Below are 12,620 nucleotides of genomic sequence, written 5' to 3' on the forward strand. Positions count from 1 at the left end.
AAGATGCCTACTGTGTAAAGGTCACAGTAAGAAAACTGAAAGAATTAGATGTGTTTAGATCAAAATTAATTAACATTGTGAATCATTAGTCAATATATGGATAATTATGTTTGATTTGGGAAATCATCCCCTTCCTTCATCTCTTTTAGATATTTAATGTTAAGGATTACTTCAAGATCAAGCAGATAAGAGGAAAACATGTTCTTAGAAAACAAAATATTATTTTAGTTTCTTGATAATTCCTAAACAAACCCATACATCTCCTAAAAGTTAATAAAAAAAAAAAAACTGGGGCAGGATAAAGTGAGCTGGAGGTTGTGGAATTCTGACACTAAAGGAAATTGAAAAGAAAATGAGGAACAAAGCATTCCCTATATGTAGTCTCTGAGTTGAGCCTGAAAATTCCACTGGAGAGCTATCCCAGGAAAGCAGTTTTTGCAACTGTTCTCACTGCAAAGAAAATCTTTTCATAGGAGAACTCAAGACAAGTGAGAGATTCAGTCACAGATGAGAATCCTAGGATCATGGATCCTGAGCTGGAAGGAGACCTCACAGATCATTTTACAGATGAGAGGAATATTATATCTAGAGAAAAATTACTTTTTCAGGATCAAGAAGATAGTAATAAAGCCAGGGGTTGAACCTAGGATCTTGGATTCCAAATCCAACAACATGTAGAAGCAATCTATTTAACCAAAAGCTAGGACCAAACTGTGTATGTGATTAAATGCATCAATGTTCCAACATCTGTAATCTCATCAATGTGAATCTTCCTTCCAATTCTGTGGGATTCTTCATGCTCTCCATAAATTTGGGTGAAAATACAACTTCTCCCCAAAGCAGAGCCCACTAACAGCAGCTATCAAACAGGCTGGAAGTGGTTTTTGTCTTTACATTATGAGGCACCAGTGAAGTATTTAGGCTGAGCTTCATTTTTTTCTCACTTTTGACACATGATCAAGCTATCTTTTCCCCTCAATCTTGCATTTCTTTGATGGTTTCATGGCTTTATTTCTTCATAATGGCTTTGTAATTTTTTTACTATCTGCTCATAAGTTTCATATACTCATCTATTGCATTTTAATTAGTCTTCAACTTCTGTTTTACAGGGACAGTAACATTTCATGATTTGTAGCCTTAAAACAGGGAATTAGTATTTTTTAAAAAGATAGGCCTTTGTTTTAGGCAGAAACTTTCAATCATTTAAAAAAAAAGCGATTTTTTTCCAAAGGCAACCAGGCCATATTACCCTTCCTGTTCACTATACTGATGGATGATTTTGATAAGTTGGCCATCCAATTGCTTATCATAGTATGAATGTTAGGAAACTTTGTATAGATAGAGGGATAAAGGAAAATCCTGGATAATACTTTTCATTCAATCAAGTGAGAATTCTTGCCTTATTTCTTGCATATGGGAACAAAGACAGTAGGCATATAGAGACATGTTCAATTTTCCACTGACTCCATAGAATAGTTAGAAATAAAACTGTGATTTCTGGTTCTTTAATCTTCCTCTAAATCACTATAATTGAGAATTTGGTCTTTATCATTCTCTTTTACATAGTAAATTTGCCAATTTCCATTTAACTCTTAAAATTAGGAAAGATAAACATATAGCCTTACTCCAATGCTTCATCATGGCATTAAATTGACAATAGAAAGAACCCTAGATTTGAAGTTATAAGTCCTTGGATAAAAGTTATAACTCTAATGTTAAGTAACAACATGATCCTGAAAAGAGCACTGGGTCCAAGGTAGAGGGATTGTGTTTAATTTCAATCTGGTGTATATACACATGCATACATATATGTGTGTATGTGTGTGTGTGTATATATATATATAGGAAACTATATGTGTATATATATATAGGAAACTAGGTGGCACACTGACTAGCATGCTGTGTCAACTCATCTTCATGATTCTAATCTGGTTTCAATCATATCCTAGCTATGTGACTCAGGACCAGTCACTTTTAACTCTGTTTGCCTGAGTTTCCTCATCTTTACAATGAGGTGAAGAAGGAAATAGCAAAGCATTTCAGGATCTTTACCAAGAAAATCCCCAATGGAGTCACAAAGAGTTGGACACAACTGAAATATAATTTTGAACAAATCATTTAACTTCTCAGTTTATGTGATTTCAGTTTTCTTATCTGTAAAATGAAGGTGTTGAACTAGATTTTAGTATTCTTTCCAAATCATAGCACTGAGAGGTAGCAGAAAGGACCCAGTATTTGGGTTCAAAGCAAAACTGGGTTTGAATTCTCCTGAAACATTTATCATCATGTGATCATTCCAAATCATTCAACATCTCAGTTTCAGTTTTCTTATTTGTAAAATGGGGGTAATATCTCAAAGGATTGTTGGGAGCCCCATCTGAGATAATAGATAGAAAGTACTCTTCAAACTTTAAACTGTTCTTAAAAGCCATGCCAGTATATATTTGGAACTTTCTACCAAGGTGGAAAGGTTTTAAGCACAGAACAATATACTATGTGTACTGTATACTAATTGTGCATGTATATTGTCCAATAAATAGTCTTAGTCTGAAGAAGCTCATATCAGAAGACTGGCCATTGGGAGATAGTTTGTTTTTTAGCTACAGAATCCCTTTTTTCCTTCAATAGTGTTTCCTTTTCCAATTACATGTAAAAATAGTTTCAACATTCATTTTTGGAAGATTTTGAGTTCCAAATTTTTTCTCTCTCCTTCCCTTATCCTGCCCCCTGCAATTTGGTATAGGTTATACATGCACAATCATTTTAAACATATTTCAATTTTTGTCATGTAGCCACAGAAATTTTTTTACTGTTTTTCCCCCAACTAACAAATTCAATTAAAACACTTATTAAGCATTGTGAGGCCACATAGATAAAAATGAAATGGTTTTTGCCTTCAAGGAGCTTACTATCCAATGGAAAATCATGGCAGAGGTAAGTGCAAAGCAAATATGCCATGCTATACAAAGCAACTTCAGGAAGGATAGAGTTCTAAGGACTGAGGTGATCAAGAAAAGCCTCATTTAGAAAGTAGGGCCTGCTTTTCAGGAAGTAAAGACCATTTAGAAGAGACAACCTGGGGCAGCTAGGTGGTGCAGTGGATAGAGCACCATCCCTGAATTCAGGAGGACCGGCGTTCAAATCTGGTCTCAGACATTTAATACTTCCTAGCTGTGTGACCTTGGGCAACTCACTTAACCCCAGCCTGGGGGGGGGGGGAGGGGAGAAATATTGAGGCTCCTGTCTCACAGCTGTCAGTTTGTGTATTTTCCTGCTTCAGTGTCTCTCAGAATCTATGTGTGTGTGTCTACAGTTGTGTGCACAGGACTTAGAAGAAGAGACAACCAGTAGTGGTAGAATCAATACAGCAATGGAAGCTGGAGCTTCTGAATTAGATTCAAAGTCTAATCAGGCAAGTTTTTAGTTTCATGTTGCATTAGTTATCTTTGACTCTTTCCTCTAAGGTAGAACATGCTAATTAACCATAATATTTTGTACTTGAAAAATACAGGAACTTTTTTCATCTCAACACAAAAAGAATTGTCTAAAGGTGTTTCTAATTTCTAGAAAGTTTGCCATTTTTTTTCTATTTTCTGCCATTAACTACTAGCAGTCATAAGTTTTGTAAGGAGATTAAAAAATAAATCAAAAAGTGCTTTAATGGAGAAATAGAAAGGGGAGTCTTTTCTAGACAGACACCAAACCACAGCAATTTTAAACTCAAAGAATGGTATTCTTAGAAAAGCTACAAGCAAATGGGGAATGTAGGTCACTAAAGAAATGCCTTGGAAACTTTACAAAGTTACTGAAGATGCCCTACTGATATAAAGGCAGAAAGAGATACATGGCTTCCCATAGATAGAAAAGAACTCTGAATATATCAAGGGTGTACCCAACTTTATAATTGGGCAAATTAATGAATTGGAATCCTGGCTTGATGTGAGTAGAGAAAACACTGAATTTGAGCCAAACAGTTTAGGTTTTTATGTTTAAGGTGTGTATATCCTGCTGAAGTGGATGACACTCTGGTCCTGAGTTCAAGCCTCAGTGTGTGACACTGAACTAATCAGGGGATATTGTGTTGAGGGAGTAAGACAAGAATGAGTTAGACTGGGAATAACTCAGTCAACAAACAATTATTAAGATGCTGTTTTGTACCAGGCACTTACTAGGTCCTGAGTAAAAAGTAAAAAGATGAAAGAGTATGCCCTCAAAGAATTTATAGCCTATGGAGGAAAGATAATTATGTAAATATGTAAATATATGCAAAATAGTTACAAAAATACAACAGAATTTGATTACTGGTAAGTAGAATCTGTATGGATCTGGAAAAGCTTAGGAGGTGGTGTTTTAGTCATATTTTGAAGGAAAACTGGGGATTCAGAGTGAAGAAAATGTGAATTTCAAGCATGGCAAATATCCACTGGTAGACAAGGACTCAGGAAACTACATGAAAGCAGAAAGTTTTCCAAAGCCCACTGAAAATCATTTTGTTTGATTCCTTAAACCTGACGACATTGATTTTTGGGCCAATATGCAGGCAAAAACCAGAAACCTAAATCTGAGACTGAAAACATCATTCTATCTACAAGTTCCCTTTTGAAGGAAAAACTGAAAAGGATGCCTGCATTTAGAATTGTAATATTCTCTCAGTATCTTGGTGCTTAATGGAGAGATACTTTTTAAGATGGTAAAAATGGAGAGGTTTAGATATTAATTGCAAACTTTAACTGTAAAGGATTTCACGACAACCTTTCTTCCTTTTTTATAATGTATTTGGCTGTAAAAAATGAAACAGTCAGTGCGGTATAATATTATAGCACTGGATAAAGAAGCAGGAGACACCAAGGTCTGTATGAACTTCTATGAAACTCAGTTTACTCATTTATGAAAAAAGGAAAAATGGACTACATAAGCTTGAAAAACTTTAGACTCCAAAAAATCTATGATTTCTGATGGCCTCTCAGCTGAGGATCTCAGCTCATAATTTCACCCCTATTCTCTTCTCCTCTACACCAAATTCAGAGGAAGAGGAATTTTCCTCATCAAAATCAATGCCTGTAGTCATTTGTGCCCTTGATCTTTTCTCTCGGCCCCCCCATGCTTGTAGAATTAACCCTTTTCTCTCTCCTCCAATTGCTCACTCCTCTCAATCATCACTTCTTTTTAATCTTTAATCTCTTTTTATGTGACAATCTCCCTCTTCCTTCACCTGACTCTGCTACCCTCTCAAACTACCATCCTACATCTTTTTTTTCCTAACAACCAAACTATTAGGGTAGGAAAAAACCAAACCACTTTTTATGGCAGTTGGATTTACTTCCTTTGCCTTGCATACAATTGGTTGTTGTCCTTTCTGTTCAAAGAGGATATATCAGTGCCAAGGTATAGTGTGTTTGATTTTGGCTGAACTCTAAATACTCTACACAGGTCTGACACATGTAGTCCAGATCGAATGGAGATGTCTCTAAGCTTGCACATCTCATATTTCTTTTGGGCTGTTGTGATCTTGCGTTGTTGTTTGAGCAAAGCACCTCTTTTGATGTGGGCATATCACATTCCAGTCTCTCCCATGTCTCACAACCAATTCCCAAATTCTCTAGAGACCTTGAGATTATTCTTCTATCACTCTAATTTCTTTGTGAATGCTTACCTCCTATGAGTTCTTTGTAAAATAGTCTTTTAGGAAAATATATGTTTGACATTTAAATAACATGGCCAGCCCATCAGAGTTGTGTTCTCTGCAGGAGAGGTTAAATGCTTGATACTTGCAGAATCACTTCAGTGTCTAGTACCTTATTTTGCCAAGTGATTGTCAAGACAATTCAAATGGAAGTAATTCAGTTTCCTTTCATGGTATTGGTATACTATCCAGATTTCACAAGCAAACAACAATGAGGTCAGCATAACAGCATTGTAGATGTTCACTTTGGTATGTGGCCTCTAATACCTTTATTCTCCCACACTTTCCTTGGGAGCCTCCCAGAAACACTTGTACAATGCCTGGCAATGCTTGTATGAACCTTATTCTTTATGTGTACATTCCTGAAAAGTATACTGCCCAGGTAAGTCTTGCACACAGTAGATGTGTATAAAGTAATTCTTGCACACAGTAGATGATTAATAAATACTTTTTGGATTGTATTGTGATCAATAAATACACTTTAGATGCATGATCTTTAATATAAAGAAAAATTACACAGTCCCTGAATCCCTCAATTACAAAAACTCCAGATGGCAGAAAGCTTTACAGTCTGAGATTACAGCCAATTTCATTTGAATAACAGTTTAAATGGGTTAGACTTGATTTAGTAATACTTAGATCTTACTTTCTTCAAAGCATTTTACAACCATAAAGTAAACAATGTTTCCTTTGAAAGGAAAAGAAATTTAGTATTCTTTTTTTTCAGGTGAGAAAAGAAAGCCTAGAGGTGTGAGTGGCATCTTTGGACTACATAGTGTCAGACCTTTGGACTTGAGTCTTATAACCTTATGTTTACTCCTGGAACAGAAGTGAGGTGTCATTCATCTTGTTCAGACAGAAGTGCCAGGGCTAATAGAAAGAGAGAGGGTAGGTTTTAAGTTTCATTAAATTTTAGATCCAGAAATAATTTTAGTTTAATATCTTCATCATAAACAAGAAAATAATAAATCATACAGATTTTGTGATTGACCTAATGTCAAGAGGGACAAGGCAGACAGCAACAGTAGCAAATAACCTCCCTCCTTCTAGTTGGAAATTATGTCAGCTGGAACACCCACTTGCAAGAGCCAGCAGGTATATCCCAGCTGGGAAAAATGCCCAGATAAAGTGTTGAGGTGGGAGAAGGAGTAAAGGGATAGGAGGTACTTTGCTCTCCAACTGGTTCTATGCTGACATTAACAGAGGAAGTGATTCCCCAAAGCATTTTGTCCCAATAGCAGCAATAAGCAGGTAAATGGCAACTCATCAACAAGACTATTAGATTGTTCCTCAACACATTGTTACTTCACTCAAATAACTATTCCTTCCATTTTCAGGAAGCATATTTTTTGGGGTCTGCCCTTTAAAGCAAATTTCCCCCCTTGGGAAAGGTGAAAGACTGCCGGAATCCTACAACATGTTCACAAATTCAGATAATAAGGTCTTATTCAAGACCTATTCAAAAGAAAATAAATTTGCAAGAAGGTAGCCAGATCTATCACTTGGAGCCTACTTTTTCACTATGCAGATTGTTCACAATTCCTGTCTTCTCTTGTTGTTCTCTCATTTGCTTTTTGACCTTTTCACTATTACAAAAGGCAACTCCAATCTTGCAAAGGAAGGAACTTGAAGCTGATCATTTCTCTCTGACTGTGTGTAGATTTAGGTGACCACTTTTTATAGCTGTTTTTTTTTACAAGAAATTCATGCTTCACTGTTCCTTTACAGCCTCTGAAAAGGGATTGAGGAGGGAAACCAACACAATAACATTGGGGGAATTATGTGTAATTCCAGAGAAACTGAGAATTTAAACTGTTTGATTTTTTAAAAATCTTTGACAAACTAGTGTTATAGGAAGATATAAGTTTAAGGTATCTACTTCACCAGCTACAACATCTCCTCCTGGTCTGTGAATTAGATTGGAATAAAGGTGCAGTAGACCTAATAAGGTTTTATTTCGATCAAAGAGAGAAGGAGGGGACTAAAAAGGAAAAAGAAGTTGATGGGGGAGGGGAAGAGGAGGGAGGAAGAGAGAGTAAAGGATAAAGAAACTCCCTAATTGCAAGACTTTCTGTGCAAGATATTTTTCTTCCTTTCCCAAGTTTGAAGGCTGCTGAATAATTCATGAAAAGCGTGGAAAGGCTGAATTTACCCAGGGTGATGAATAACTGATCAGGAGTGAGCTGAGAGGAGAAGACTGTATCACATCAACCACCACTCCTGCTTTCTCAGTCTGAGGTGCTCTACAGCTCTCATTTTGCTTTTCAACCAGCTTCCTCTGTGCTCTGCTACTGTGACTGCAGGAGCTTGCTTGCCTGGGTGGGTCTCTAGGCTGCTAAAAGTCAGATAGTCTTCCTCCTGGCACTGCTGCCAGCTGGGAAGCTCCTCCTTGCTTATTGCTGCTGGGGCTGCTGCCAAGCTTTGGACCATGTGCCCAGTTCCTGAGTATTGGGGATCCTCCTGGCACTGATCCAGTGGAACTTCTCTGGTGGTGTTTTCCTGGGAACATAGATGCTGCTGTTGGGACAAGGTGCTTTGGGGGACCACTTCCTCTGTTACCGTCTGCAGAGGACCAGCCTGACAACAAGGTATCTCCTGTCCCTCCACCCCCATTCCCACTCCACCACCATCTGGGTATTTTTCCCAGCTGGGATATACCTGCTGGCTCCTGCAAGTGGGTGATCCAGCTGGCATTTCCAACGGGAAGGAGGGAGGTTATTTTTGCTACTGTTGCTGTCTGAAAGCAGGAACCCTTTTTCCTTGCTCTGTGGAGACATTTCTGAAGTAGGGACCTGCTACCAGAAATTAGGCTCACCTACCACATCGCAGTCTTTCTGCCCCTCTCCAGATCTCCCACGGAAAGTCAATTCTTCTACAGCCTTTTGATTTGGGGAGGGGAGAGGTGGCCCTCCACCCTTGTTGACCCTACAGGACAGTGTTGGAGGTAATGGAGCCCTCAGAAAGAAGTCAGAGTTAAAGAACTGGGCGAGAAAGTGGAAGCCAGCATGACCAACAGCTCCTCCACATCCACCACCACCTCCAGTGCCGGGGGCTCGCTGCTGCTGCTGTGTGAAGAGGAAGGCTCGTGGGCAGGCCGCCGGATTCCCGTGTCCCTCCTCTACTCCGGCCTGGCCATCGGGGGGACGCTGGCCAACGGCATGGTCATCTACCTGGTGTCCTCGTTCCGAAAGCTCCAGACCACTAGCAACGCTTTTATTGTGAACGGCTGCGCCGCCGACCTGAGCGTGTGCGCCCTCTGGATGCCTCAGGAGGCCGTTTTGGGGCTGCTGCCCAACTCCTCGCCCGAGCCTCCAGGGGGCTGGGACGGGGCCGGGGGCAGCTACCGCCTGCTGCGGGGCGGGCTGCTGGGCCTCGGTCTCACCGTGTCTCTCCTATCCCACTGCTTGGTGGCTCTGAACCGCTACCTGCTCATCACGCGGGCGCCCGCCACCTACCAGGTGCTGTACCAGCGGCGCCACACGGCAGGCATGCTGGCACTGTCCTGGGCGCTGGCTCTGGGGCTCGTGCTGCTGCTGCCGCCGTGGGCAGCTCCCGCAGGTCGCGTGCCCCCCGAGGTGCACTACCCCGCGCTGCTGGCAGCTCTGGCGCTGTTGGCTCAGACGGCGCTGTTGCTGCACTGCTACCTGGGCATCGTGCGCCGGGTGCGGGTCAGCGTCAAGCGGGTCAGCGTGCTCAACTTCCACCTGCTGCACCAGCTGCCGGGCTGTGCCGCGGCCGCGGCCGCCTTTCCAAGTGCCCCCGGCCCCCCTCACGCACACCCGGTGCCCCAGGCGGCCGCGGCCGCGGCGCAGCCCCTGCCGCCCACTTTGCACCCGCGCCGGGCACAGAGGCGCCTCAACGGCTTGTCGGTGCTGCTGCTCTGCTGCGTCTTCCTGCTGGCCACGCAGCCTCTCGTGTGGGTGAGCCTAGCGAGCGGTTTCTCGCTGCCTGTCCCCTGGGGCTTGCAGGCGGCTAGCTGGCTTTTGTGCTGCTCTCTGTCCGCCCTCAACCCGCTGTTGTACACCTGGAAGAACGAGGAGTTCCGCCGTTCCGTGCGCTCGGTCCTGCCCGGCATCGGGGACGCGGCGGCGGCGGCCGCCGCCGCCACTGCTGTACCTGCAGTGTCCCAGGCACAGCTGGGCACCCGGGCCGCTGGCCAGCACTGGTGACGCGGTTGCCGGGGCAGCCCAGGCGACAGAGGAGATGTAGCCCGATTTCCCACTCCCAGGTCGCCCCCTCCTCCAAAGCAAAACATCGCAGGAGGAAGACTCATAAAATATTCTGCAATAAAGTTGGCACTGGAAACTTCATCCAGCTGTCACAGGGACAGCGAGGGTTGCCAGATCCCTCACTCTTAGAACGGGAAAGAGATGGGATGGGGGTGGCCCGGGGAAAAGAAAATTCATTTTTCCTCCCGGTCACTCGGTTCGGTCCATTGACTGCCATTATTCTTTCCACTGCTGCTAGGAGGAAACTTAGGACCCCCAAAGGTGACAATTTAAACATCCATGAGAACTTCATTTAAAACCATAAACTGCACAACAGCTCAACTCGGCTTTTCCTGTTGGATCACTCACCGGGATTAAAATATCTTTATTTTCCCCTTTGTTGTACAATAATTTATTAAAAGCTCTAGATGTGCATGGAACAAGATTCTTTATGCTATGATTTTTAGGAGATACCTGCTAACTTTGATATGATCTTTGTTTATTTATTCAGTGTATATTATTAGCCCACAGAAGTGTAGGAGCAAAATCTTGCAAAATATGATTTATCTTTAGCGTTCTTCTGTAAGACTTTGCTTCAGAGACGGCAGTCACTCCTGAATGAGATTCACTCAGCCAGTGAGAAAATGGAGAATTTGTTTACTTTTAATAGCTTTTTGCATTCCTGGATCTAAGAGGTGGCAAATCAACGTTTGATAGGTTGAGAGATCATTGTAAGAGCCAGCAACAGTAGGCAGTTGTGAAAACAAATGATGGGACTTTTTAATTTAGGAAATGATTTCATGATTTCTATAGCATGCACCAACTCATTGCAACCAACATCTTGTAATAGTTCTATGCCCTTCAAAGTGTGATTGCAGTTTTTATTTTTATTTTTTTTATTTTTTACATTTTGTAATTTAACAGTTGCTAAGGAGAGTAAGAATTTCTGTTGTATGCTTAATATTAAAAATATCTCAATGCACATGATGTAAACACTCACAGTACAATGACTTCATAGCTAAAATTAGCAGCCATTGCATGCTCCTAAGTGTTCGAACTTATGGAGAGTGCAGGTAGTGGATCAAAGGCTACCCCACTAGACATGGGCCACTGGACATTCTACTTCTTCCATAAGAAGAAGCCTTTTCTTAAGGACTACAGCCAAAAAGGTTCATCTCTGGTTACATAAGGCTCTTCTTATTCTTTCTTAATTCACGGGGGGGAAAAATCTAATTTGGCACTTGTAGACAGAGTAGCTGGCAAGATGAACAGTGATATGATTTGGTTTGTACAAAGTCATCTATGTGCTTAGAGTTTAGAACATTGGACAGCAGCAGCAAGCTGTCCCATTTTTAACTTAGTACTTGTAGTACCCTGACAAGTCTCATTGTGCATGTATATATGAAAACTTATTTACTCTGTCATATGGAGAATGTGAAGTACAAATGGAAGTCAAAATAATATCTTTGAGATTTATAATTTTAGCAAATCTTCTGTTTGTCAAATTATTTTGAAATGGCCACTTGCTATGTAAGATCAAATAAAATCACTCTTGGGGATTAAAATGGAAAGAAAGTCATAATTTTTTTTAATTTTAAAAGTAATGCTATATCATTGGGCAATCAGTTACACCAAGTCAAACTCCACAACCATAATTGCCTTTGTAATACAGACAAAATCTTTTTTGCTTTGGTTGACTTCTATGAGGAGTATAGAGGTATCTTAGACAAAAGGTTAATCAGTGAGGACCCTTGCTCAGTTTCAATCTGCTATATTAATTTCCAAGTGGAACTGTTATTAGTTGGCTTCTCTGTGGTATAATAGCCCCCGACATAGATTTCTGCTATCAAGTATATGGTCTTTATGTCTGGATTACGGGGGGGTGTTATTGTGACTGTTCATATGACTTAAAATAATTTTTTGATTTTTGGGTAGATTAATATTCGCACATCTGACCTCACTGATATGTATATTTCCTCCAGGGAAGCAGATGACCCCTCCCATAACTATAATTTTTGTTCCCCGTCATCCCATAAATACTCCATAGGGGATTCCAGCATGTATCTTATAGAGATACTAGCACATGTATTTTTTTCATGTGGAAAAGCTATTTAAATTCTAAATAATGATTTCTGTGGCTTAGGAGATTATGAGAATTATTGGAAAAATTGACTCATTTGTAGAGGAAAATAAATAGCTCACATCTATTAAAAGAAAAGTATATATAGCCCTGCATTAATCGTTTAATTGGCATTAATTGGCAAACTAATTGGCATTTTATTGATCTAGCTGTCTTGTGCATGCATCTCTTTTCTAAGGTATCGAATTTTCTCATTTAAAATGTTTGATTAAAGTTTGGACTACAACTTTTTGGACTACTTTTGGTCTTTTTAAAAATATCTATCTTCAAGGACACTATTCTAATAGTATCTTTTTATTTGAAATAAATCTAAGTTTTGGAAGACCTTTAGATATGAGAGGTCACTATCTACTAACAGAAAAAAACAACTCAACTGTGACTTAGATAAATCCCAGGCAACTCTGTGCTTCAGGAACAGAGAAGTTGACACATCCAATGGCATATAACTAATAAGTATTAGAAAGCAGAATTTAAGCACAAATTTTCTTGAGGCTAAGTTCTTCATTCTATTCACTGGGCCATGCAATTTTTCTTTCTGATTTGATTCCCTCCATTAACACAAATAAGCAACTCATCTGTAATTTATAAG

The 12,620-nt window shown here is 40.3% G+C and overlaps 1 protein-coding gene across 1 annotated transcript; it reads left to right on the plus strand.

The window, feature by feature from the left end:
- Nucleotides 1–7,865: 7,865 nt before the first annotated feature.
- Nucleotides 7,866–11,453, plus strand: GPR88 (G protein-coupled receptor 88). Its single transcript, XM_074262793.1, has one exon. It carries the CDS (start codon nt 8,689–8,691, stop codon nt 9,850–9,852), a length of 1,164 nt encoding a protein of 387 aa, XP_074118894.1. The 5' UTR covers nt 7,866–8,688; the 3' UTR covers nt 9,853–11,453.
- Nucleotides 11,454–12,620: the final 1,167 nt, after the last annotated feature.

The sequence above is a fragment of the Sminthopsis crassicaudata genome, chromosome 4 (genome assembly GCF_048593235.1).
Source record: "Sminthopsis crassicaudata isolate SCR6 chromosome 4, ASM4859323v1, whole genome shotgun sequence".
Classification (NCBI taxonomy): domain Eukaryota; kingdom Metazoa; phylum Chordata; class Mammalia; order Dasyuromorphia; family Dasyuridae; genus Sminthopsis; species Sminthopsis crassicaudata.

Excerpts from the sequence above, each read along its gene's own strand:
- GPR88 (XM_074262793.1), top strand. The coding sequence starts at position 8,689 with ATGACCAACAGCTCCTCCACATCCACCACCACCTCCAGTGCCGGGGGC.